At 41.2% G+C, this 11,182-nt stretch overlaps 1 protein-coding gene across 1 annotated transcript; it reads left to right on the forward strand.

The window, feature by feature from the left end:
- Positions 1 to 370: 370 nt before the first annotated feature.
- ptrh1 (peptidyl-tRNA hydrolase 1 homolog) lies at positions 371 to 9,781 on the forward strand. Its single transcript, XM_086169931.1, has 5 exons — positions 371 to 1,054; positions 2,689 to 2,908; positions 3,552 to 3,651; positions 3,751 to 3,796; positions 4,702 to 9,781. Exons 1-5 carry the CDS (start codon positions 887 to 889, stop codon positions 4,969 to 4,971), a joined length of 804 nt encoding a protein of 267 aa, XP_086026057.1. The 5' UTR covers positions 371 to 886; the 3' UTR covers positions 4,972 to 9,781.
- Positions 9,782 to 11,182: the final 1,401 nt, after the last annotated feature.

An 11,182-nucleotide genomic window follows, 5' to 3' on the forward strand; every position in this document is an offset into this window, starting at 1 on the left:
AATAGAGTAACACAAAATGAAAGGTAAGGTAGTTTTATTTTAACCATAGGGCCTCTAATGTTAAGTTATCCTCTTCCTGGATGGATCACCTGGAAGAACATTTCTCTTAATGTAAACAGATTTGCAAGATCTCGCTTTTTTTTTCTAAACCAAAAAGTAACCTTTCGTTTGTTTTTTTTTTTTCGTTTTTTTTTCCCTTCAATTTTTTCCCTCCCCTCATCCCCCCTGAGGGGATCTTTAATTTGAACATACGTACAATCTGAAATTCTTCCTATTTTCTGGGTCATCCACAACACTAGATGGCGCTGTTGGCTGGAAGTAGCACGTCAAAAAGGATAGTCTTTGTTACAGTCGTTGACTTTCGACAGGAACCACGCCCCCCCGTTGTTTACGTTTTCATCCGGGTGAATGAAAAAACATTATTTAGAATTATCAGTGTGATATTTATTCTCGGTTTAATTATTTCCAAGTGTTTTTATTAACAATTTTTAATGTTCCCCAGGTGTTTTTGAGTCACGCTGCATTTAACTAGCTGAAAAGGTACTGAGAGTTGACCTTAGTGGGCTAACATTAGCAAGCTAGCTAACGATACCACCAAAAGTTTTCTTGATTAGGTGATAATTAAGGTTTTTTTTTTGTTTGTTCAGTGGCGTCCGATGGCCAACACCTCATTTTATGTAATTTAATGTTCATTACATGTATTTAAAAATAATATTTCGTTCTAACACTATCATCGAACTCCGTTCAAAAAAGTACATATTAAGATAATGTAACTGCTTTTAAGTAGTGCATGAACTGTCGACGTATGTACACAAATGGCTATCTTTCACTTCTTTGAAAAGACTAGAAGGTCCGCATTGTAGGCCGACGAAAAGGGAACATTCCCATGACTAAATTGTTACGTTGTTTGTTGCGTTTTTTGAAGAACATTTTAAACTTTGTCACAATGCGGCGACTCTTAATGAGAGTTGTCAACCGGGTTTTGCTGAGCGGGACGTTCGTACCGGGCATGGCCGCTGAGGCAGACATACACACTCAGGGCCGCCGGGTTCTGGTAAGTGCCGATCACTTTGACATCAAATTTAATTTTTAAATGTTTTTAAAACTCTTATAGCATACTATCTTTCTCAATTTCGTAATCAGAGCCAACAATCCAGAGTCTATGCCGCTGGACCGACTACTTGGGCCGGTCCTCATTCTTAAACTTTAATAATTTCTATCGTGAGGTTTATGGGTATTGTGTAACAATATAGGTTTTGTGACTTTTCCAGTCACATTAAATTACTCCTTAATTTGGCTTATATGTTCGTCAAATACTTTGGTTTTGCGGTGACCTTTGACAACAGGATGTTGAACTTCAAGCCTCTGACCTGAGATTCTGGAAGGCACGTATTTCCACCAGAGGGCGCTATTCTACACAGAGGAAAACTCCAGGACCATTCATTCATTTCTGAGAAAGTTCCCCCCTGTGTAGTATAATCTGCCGAGAAATTACTCAATTTAGAATAATGAATTGAAAATAAATGTATTACTCTGCCTTCAGAGGGAGATCTATTCATTGTTGATATTGTTTAGCTTAGTCAATAGTAATCATGTCGAAATCTTCTTGTTGAAGATTTTGAAAGGAATTCACCATGACCTGGATGACTGAGAACCTCCACAGACAACAATAATCCATGTTTATAAATAACATTTTTTTTGTCTTTTATTATTTTAATAGCTTCTCTGTCCTTTGAAACATCTATTTGTTTATTCATACACATAACACTGACAGTGTCTGTGGTGTGTTTTGTTCAATTGTGCAATTTATTTATTCATCTATTTCTTAACTCCCAAACACTCGCATCATCTATTGTCATTGTGGAGTCAAGTAGTACCAGGACGGACTGCTGTCACGTCTGTCTATTTTTTCCATTCTAGTCTTTGTCTTGACTAAATGAACGTCTTTGTGAGTGTGTGTTTGTGTGTGTGTGTGTGTATATATAGATATTTATACAAACACACACACACTTTGTAAGGCCTCTGCAGCTGAACATGGAGCACAGTGTGTGTTTGTATGGAGGGACATCGCTGCCTGGGACACCGGACTGTTGAGCCTCTTTCAGTCTCTTTGGCTGAACGTGATTTTTTTTTTGTTCTCCTTCACCACCAACTTCCAGAACTTTCCTCTGCAGCTCCAAATTTGAGATGAAAATTGAATCCTTGAAATTTACCGTAACTCTAATCTTAATTTTTCAAATCTTTCTCACTCCTTTTTACTCCCTCCTTGATATAACACATTGGATATTAAGAGGGTCAGAGGTTACAGCTGAGGACTCTTAATAGTGATCATAACTTTCTTTTTTTTTATCTTTACCTTTAATATTTTAAATGATAGTAACATTTGATTTTGGACATTCTCAATGTTTACATGTGATTCACTAATGTATAATATCATACCTGTATTATTATTAATATCATTTATATTTCCCATAAACTGTACACATAACCCCTTATAATGAATAATATCATAAACATAGCATTTACTTGAAATAAATCACTTCTTTTTTTATCTTTAGAATAAATGTTTTAATTATCAGATCAAATTTCTAGCTGCAGTTTTCACTCCATGCTTGTTTGCGCATGTGTGTGTGTGTGTGTGTGTGGGCATGTGGGCGTGCATGTGTGTGCGTTTGTGTATGTGTGTAGGTGGTGGGTCTTGGGAACTATGGGATGGATGGAACCAGACACAATGTGGGGATGACGGTTCTCGGGGCTCTCGCCACTCGCCTCGGCGTCAGCGACGGTTGGCGCGGGGACAAGCAGGTGTCCGGTGATGTCATCGAGTCACAGCTGGAGGACGTGCACGTGGTGCTACTTCGGCCCAGGCTGCTGATGAACATCAACGGCGTGTCTGTGGCCAAAGCTGGTGAGGTCACAGCTCACAGTGTCTGGTTTTGAAATCTTCCAAAATCAGTAATGAGTCATTTCAAAATTAGTCACTAACTGAAGTTGGATACAAATGATTTACAAACCGGCCTGGATTTGGTTGACAATTCTGACAAAGAAGGAAGAAATTAATAATTGACATGCAGGTTGGCAAGTGGTTTTCCAGAAATTAAACAATTATGGAAGAAATTTCCTCAAATTAGCAGGAAATGATTTCTAAATAAAAGAAGCAAGGTTGCTTTTTGAAGAAGGACTAAGTGGAGAACCAGCCTTAGAATGAGGAACATGAGTGAGAAGAGAAGGTCATGAGCTGGAAGAGTGAGCTGGAAGTCACTGTTGGGAGTCACAACTGCTTGGCATTGAAACAGAACAATGAACTTAGTGGGAGCAGGAAGTGCCCACTGCACCAGCAGGAAGTGACATCAGAGTCAGGAACCAGAAAATTGTGATACGTTACCGACAAGAAATTTGGAGGGAACCAATCAATAATGACCAGTGACGAACCAATCAAAGATGATTGATACCACAATTGAATGATAGCAAAATGCTCAGAAATAAAAGAAATGAAAAAGAAATCTTGGTGATACAATTCACATGGCGTTTGACCTCCTTTCCCTCCTCAGCCAGTAAATTTGGTGTGAAGCCTGAGGGTGTGCTCCTGCTCCACGATGAGTTGGACAAACCTCTGGGGAGAGTCGCCGTCAAGAAGGGAGGCAGCGCCAGGTGGGGCTTCCTCCTGTTCTCCGCTCCTTCTCCTGCTGAGGAGCAGGTAGAACTCTTTGACAGTTTCCAACAAGTTCTAACCTCCGTCTCCTCCAACAGAGGCCATAACGGCGTGCGCTCGTGCGTGGATTGTCTGCAGACGGACGTGAGTGAACCTCGTCTCCGACCTCCCAGGTCGACCCTGAGGAGATCAAATGGGTCGAACCGAGCCACGACCCCGCAGAAGCTCAGATCTAGACAGCAATTCAGCCTCTTACTGAGTAGAAGTATAGAAACTTTAATGATCAAAAATCCAGGGAAATACATGAAAAAATTGACCTGGTAATAAACTGTTGATTATCAAGTAATTAACTACCGTAAAGTCTCTTCTTACTTCCGAAAGGATCAAATCATTCACTTTTAAAAAGTTAGAAATTCCATGACACTTAAAAATATATTTCCCAAAATATGAAATTATTTATTTTAATTCATGTATTTGAAGACTGTCAGTTTTTTTTTCCAGAACAATGTCTAGCAGTTACTTGAAATTTAACAAAAATAAAAATAATAATAATAAATAAACATTCAGCTTAGTCAATTAAAAGAAGCATATGGAAAACATTTGTTTCAGGTTTTGAATTATTTTCTTTCTTGGAGAAAATTATTGAAATGCTGAAATTAGAAATAAAAATATCTTCAAGGTCCTTGAACGTGTTGGACACATCAGAAACCACTTGGGAAGATCAGGTGACCTGCGAAGGTCTTTTGAAGGTTAAATGTGTTGCAGGTCAGGTGACTTAAAGGTATAGTGACTTGCAAGTCATGTGGTTAGTGAAGGTCATTTGAAGGTTAATATTCTTGAAAATCATGGTTACTGAAGGTCACTTGAAAGTTAATATTTTGGAAGGTCATATGAAGGTTAATATTTTTGAAGGTCAAATGGTTAGCGAAGGTCATATGAAGGTTAATATGTTTAAGGATCATCTGACTTGAGAAAGCCGTGACTCTTTTATTTAGAGATACAATTTGAAGTCGCTCTGGAACTGATATGTGATCATTTAAACCCCCCAGGTGATGCTGCGTCTGCGGGTCGGCATCGGACGTCCGGCGGGGAAAGCCTCAGTGGAACGTCACGTCCTCGGACGTTTCACCTCAGAGGAGAAGAAGATTCTGGGTTCAGTCTTGGACCAGAGCGTCGAACTCCTCTTGTCCCTCGTCCTGTCCCTAGAGCCCCGTGGGCCCCCCCAGCGGGAGGCCCCACAGAACCCCCAGTCCCCACGGACCACACACCAGGAGGCCCAGAAGAAGCCCTGCTCCCCAGGAAGGCAGGAAGCCCTGTGACTCCCAGCTGCAGTTTCCCTCCTAGCCAGCAGGAGACGCAGGAAGAAGGAAGCTGCTTTGACTTTATACTGACTGCGTGATGTCACTTCCTGTATCGCAGGTTTATTATTCCTTTTCGTGAGAGACATCTCCCTTAAATGTTCCATGTCCTTTATTGGTTATTTATTTATCATTTCAAGTAATCCATGAGTCATAAAAAGTTTTTTAAGTCAAATAAAAGAACTGAACTGAAACTGTTGAAAAAGGAAAAAGAGGAAAAAAATCTAAAGATTGAAAATTAGGAAAATGATTGGCCCTCATCTGGAAATGAAAAAGGAGAAGGCAGAATTAGATCAAATTAGTGGGTGAAGAACATCGTGAAAAAAATGTCAAAAAACATAAAAATTAAAGACATTGAAAGATCATGAAATTGTAAGTACTTGTAAAAGTACAAATTATTGGAAAAAAATTATCTGAAAATTACTGTAAAGTTCTATTTTATCTTTTGGCTTCAAAAGGCTGTGGTAATCCTTTTGGCATCACCAGAGCAAATCAACTTTCTCCATCTTACCTCTTCTCTATATCCTCTCAGGCCAGTTCATTTCATATCCAGTCACTTCCTCTGTAAATCCTCTCTTTGGTCCTCCTCTGGGCCCGCTGCCTGGCAGTTCCAACCTCAGCATCCGACTAATATTCTCACTATCTTTTCTCTGTATGTGACCAAACCATATAAGTCTGGCCTCTGTGACCTTATCGCCAAAACATCTAACATGTGGTGTCCCTCTGTTGTGACTCATTCTTGTTCATTTCCATCCTCGTTGCTCCCAAAAAGAACCTCAACATCTTCATTTCTGCCACCTCCAGCTCTGCGTCCTGTTTTCTGTTTTTTTCCTCAGTTGCACTGTCATTATACTTTCACTGCTGTCTTGTGCACATTTCCTTTCATCCTGGCTGATGCTCTTTTATCACACATTACCCTGAACACTTTTCTTCAGCCATTCCAACCTGCTCGAATGGAGTTCTTCACCTCTTTCCCAAACTCTCTAGTGGTCTAGGTTGTTTATCATGAATCCTTCATTCTCTTCATCCCCACTTCCTGTAGCCTCACGGTTCTACTTTGGTTCTATATCATCTGTCCAGTCTGTCCATCACCACTGCAAACAATAAGGGGCTCGGAGCAGATCTGTGATGTAGTCCCACCTCTACCATTCCTTCCTACAGGACGCCTCACCACTTGCTCACAGCTGGCATACATGTCCTGCACCAATCAAGCGTACTTCTCAGCTCTTCCAGACTTCAGCATACAGTACCATAGTCTCTCTCTCTGCACCCTGTCGTATGCTTTTTCTACTCTTCCTCTTCAATTCTAAGCTAGCGATGACAAGGAATAGGCTGGTTGACGACGATGGTGACAGCTTGGAGAGTCAGCGGACAGCACGGAATGACAGTGACCAGGGCAGGAAGGGCCAGCAACCTGCCCTGCACCTTCTGGGACTAAGGACCCCAACTCAGCTATGAAACGGCCTCATACCCCCGGGGGAGTCCAAGAGGGGGCGGGAATGAGCACCCCAAATGGACAGATAGCCAGGTTACAACCCATCCAAACAGACAACCAACAACAAATGCAACATATATTTGCAGCAAGATCTGTAAAAACCCACAGGGTCTGAAGATCCACCAGACCAGGATGGGATGTTTGGTGAATGTGCAGCCAGAGCATCCCCTCAGTGAGTCCAGGGGGGAGCCAGTCCAGGACGAGTCCCACAGTCCCCAGCAGCAGCTACCCACTCCAGATGACCCTAGTGAGACGCAGAAGGAGTCAGGCCAGGAGTCAACCACAGTGCCCAGAACCTCCATGCTCAGGAAGTCCAAGCTCCAGGCATTCCAAAGGAGTGCCTGTCTGCCCCCAAAGGAGGGGCAGACAGAAAACTCCAAATAATGGCCACCATGGTCATCGGCATCGCCACTGAAAGGTTTGGTTCAGTAGAGAAGCATGCTACAGGTCTCTATTCCTGAAGGGAGGGAAGGTGACTGACCGGTTCCACTTTTCGCTAGACTCATAAGTCTGGCGCACGAAGCTCTTTTCACCTCCGGAACATTCCCAACAAACGTCTCCTTCAGATACCCCATTTCTCTTCTTGTTGATACCTTGATAGTACAACTTAAAACCTACTCCTAAGCTTCTTGCCTTGCCACCTTTCCACTTGGTCACCTGGGCACACAGTATATCCACCTTCCTTATCTTATGTTAACCAACTCTTTAGCTTTTCCTGTTATCATCCCAATATTCAAAGTCTCACACTTGCTTTTCCTCTTCTCTCTGCTTCTGAACAAGCCTTCCTCCTTTGCTTCTTTGACCCACAGTAGCCCAATTTCTACTGCTACCTTTAAGTCATCGGCACCAATGGTGGTCATTGTCAACCTGGGCCTCGACTGATCAGGTACGAGTCGGAGGTTTGACAAATTTGGTTCTCCCACAAGTTTTTCAGCCTTCGTGGTGCAACTCTCTGCACTTATCTAGGCTTGGGACCAGCCCAAAATGACTCTTGCTTGTGCCCCCCCGAGGCTGCATCATTTTTTTCTCACTGCTATTTTTTAATTTGTAATTCCTGTTTTAGGTTGTTTTTTGGGGGAAATGTATTTATTTTTCTGTAATTTTCAAGAAATGTGTCATTTTTTGAAGGGAAATTATAAAGGTTTATTTATTTATTTATTTTCTATTTCATTCAAACATCGTTTTTAGTCTGAATTTTTTACCATGGGATGAATTTCTGACAATTGACCTGAGTTTATAAATATCTACTAATGGTTTCAAGTGAGTTTTACAAACTCCCCGTGAAATTTCAAAAACATTTTTGACATTCATTTTTTTTTTGTCTATCTGTTTGTATATATTTTATCAATTATTTTATTGTATTGTGATATATTTTTTCAGGATACCCCTCTTTGATTATTTTTTTTCAATTAATTTTCAGTGAATGTTACTGTACTTGTAAGTGCACTTTTAATTATGCATCTGTGATTTTTTTTATTATATAAAACTCAAATTTATCATTGATTTATCAGTAGATTATTATTTGACTTTTGAATCACTTCTGGGTTTTTTTTCCTTTTAATTTGTTTCTCACTTATTGATCGCTATTCACGTGAATTCCTCAACAATTTTGTTGTTTGTTTGAAACCTCTCAGAATTTTAGATAAGATTGGGATTTCTTTTGTTTGTTTTTTATAATTAGTTGATTTCTCTCAAGAAAAATCTAGTTTATGATTTAAATTTCAATACTTAAATCATACTGATGATTTTAATTTCAGTTCTCCATTAATTTAACAGTCAAAGTTTGACTTCCCGTTTTCAGGGTTGACGGGAGGAGGGTTGGGAAGTTGGGGGCTGGGAGGCACCGGTGGGAAGGTGGCAGAGTGGGGGGGCGAGGGCGGTTTGTAGCATTAAGGAGAAGAAAAGCTGCTCAGAAACAAAAGGGATGAACTTTGTTCAGTTTAAGGGCTCAGTCCGGGGGGGGGGGGCTTCTATGACCAACCCTCCCCCTGCCTCCCACCCATCAGGTCACTTTCTCAGCTGGCCGGTTTCAATAACTCCTCTCCCTCAGAGGTCAAAGGTCGTCATTGGGCCGGACACCCGGCCTTTGAGAGGAGGTGGAAATTTATACAAGAGCGATCCCCCTCCGACCCCAATCCCCCCGTCCCCAGATGGTGGGGGAGTCGCCTCCTCCCCATCCTCCCCACAGATCCCCCACCAGAGGAACCATGTGGCTCTAGAAACAGATTTACCTGAGCGGTCGTGATCATGTGACCAGGCATGATCATGTGACCAGACATGATCATGTGACCAGGCCTGTTTTATTTTGAATCAATTTATTAAAACTTTCAAATTCACACATTTTCTACATCAAATTCACTTGTTATTGGAAAATGTTTGGGAAAGTTTTTTATATATACATATATATATATTTTTTTTTTTTTGAAGAAACGAAATAAAAAATTCAAGTAATGAAAACACACGAAAACTGTGGAAGCTGTTAATAATTTCCCCTGAAATAATCTGAGAATCTTTGGAAACCCAGAGATAATTCAGTTCATCATTTATAAAAAGTTGATAAGAACAACCCTGGAAATGTCAACGAGGGATTTTATAAACATCCAAGCTCTGATTTCCAAAGAATCAGTGCATGCCATGAAAAATGTATTTAAATAAATTAATAGCCGTAATAAAAATGATTTTATAGAATGAAAACAAATATTAGAATCGATATAGATAATAGTAATAAAAACGAAAACGAAAATCGCAACAATAGCAACAATAACATATATTAAATAGTTAACAGAATTTATAACAAGTATATATAATTATATGCTAGAAATAATTATAATTATAGTAATAAGAACATACATAATTGTAGTAATAGTTATATCATAATATACTAATCAATATCGAAAGCAATAACTCTAGTAAAGATAAGATAAGATAAGATAAGATAAGATAAAATAAGATAAACTATATTGATCCCCATAGGAGGAATTCCTTTGACACAGCAGCGTAACAGTTCTAATGTCAAAAAAAGGAAATAGATATGAATATAAATATGAGTATAAATATAAACAGAAAGGCAGAAGACAATAAATAAATAATTCAAAAAAAATCCACGAATAAATACATAGCAGATGAGTACACAACAGCAACAACAACTTCATTTTATACCACTAATAATAATGATATAAAACTTAAACATGAATTCAATGAAAATTATATCAATTGAAATTGATGACAATAATAATGATAATATGGTTATATGTCTGTGGCTTCCACCAAAAAAAAAAAAAACTACATAAGACTTCAATTTCATAAAAATATATATATTTTATATACATAAATATAAATTCTTTTACAACTTGACGTCACCGTCCCGAGGAGGAGGAGGAGGAACCCGGACAAACGGATCGTTGTGTCTTTAAGAGTCTCTCCGTGCAGACTCATTACTCCTCCTCCTCCTCCTCCTCCGGGCACAATGGGCATTTATCATCACCCCCGCGGTGTGTGTATATGTGTGTGTGTGTGTGTAGAGAGAGAGAGAGAGTGAAAGTGAGTACGCGTGCATGTGTCAACGCTCGCATGCACACGCCTGCCCACCCGTGTGCGTTCAAACCTTCGGTACCAGGAGCGGCGTGGCGTGGCGTGGCGTGGCGTGGCGTGGCGCGGCGCCTCCCTCCGTGACACCGGGGCTCATTGTTACCGGAGCCCCTGATAAGCCTCCCCCCTTCCGGCGGCGGCGGCGTCCGGATCGCCACCACCGTCCGCGGATGTGTGGAGGAGGAGGAGGAGGAGGAAGAGGAGGAGGAAGAGGAGGAGCAGCGGCGGTTCCTGCCCGCCTCCCTGCGTCCGCTCCCCGGGTCTCCTGCAGCCGGACGAGCAGGTGCATCAACCTGCAGCCGCCGGTTGTTACCGGAGGACAAGAAGAAGAAGAAGAAGAAAAGCGGAAATTTTAATCTGCTAGTCGGAGCTTTTATTTTGATTTTTTTTTCCTCTCTCGGGAAATGAAGAAGAGGAGGAGAGATGCGTCCTAACAGGTGCAGATATGGCGGAGAGGAGAGTTTTTTTAGGGGCAGAAGAAGAAGAAGAAGAAAAAAAAAAGAAAAAGAAAAAGAAGAAGAAAAAGAAGAGGGGGCTCCGGTTCCCCGCGGATTGAGCAGATTAGCGGTTTCGCTTCCCTTAATCCCGCCGCCGGTTGACGGGATTATTCTCCGCCGATTTGAAAAAAAAAACACACACACACACACACATACACACGCACACACACAAAAAGAGAAAAAAAACTGAGCTCCTAATTGGTCGTAATTGGATTAAGGAGCCCGGCGGCCTCCCGGGAGCCGCCGCCGCCGCTGAGGAAGACGAGGGTGAGGAGGAAGAGGAGAGATTATCTAATCCGGCGTGCGGTGAGTCCGGGCTCCCGCGGCTGATTGTCCAAACGCAATTCTTGTGAGATTTCAGCTCCAAACCCGAGAATTGTGCCTGGACATCTGTTGCTGCCGCCCGTGCGCGTCCACGCACGCACGCACGCACACATGCACGCACTGGTTTGCCTGGGATTATCAGCGATTATATATGTATATATATATATTTTTTTTTTTTCTCACCTCGTTTCATTGGATGAAATCTGCATGTGTGTTTTGGTGTCTTTGAAAACTCACGCGTACAGGAAGTTGGATTAAAATGTTCGAT

This window comes from Fistularia commersonii, chromosome 22, assembly GCF_037954325.1.
Source record: "Fistularia commersonii isolate RoL2024-O1a breed Wild chromosome 22, RoL_Fcom_v1.0, whole genome shotgun sequence".
NCBI lineage: Eukaryota > Metazoa > Chordata > Actinopteri > Syngnathiformes > Fistulariidae > Fistularia > Fistularia commersonii.

Excerpts from the sequence above, each read along its gene's own strand:
- ptrh1 (XM_086169931.1), top strand. The coding sequence starts at position 887 with ATGACTAAATTGTTACGTTGTTTGTTGCGTTTTTTGAAGAACATTTTA. Across the intron at positions 1,055-2,688 it reads CTCAGGGCCGCCGGGTTCTG|GTGGTGGGTCTTGGGAACTA; the intron begins GTAAGTGCCGAT and ends GTATGTGTGTAG. Across the intron at positions 2,909-3,551 it reads CGTGTCTGTGGCCAAAGCTG|CCAGTAAATTTGGTGTGAAG; the intron begins GTGAGGTCACAG and ends TTCCCTCCTCAG.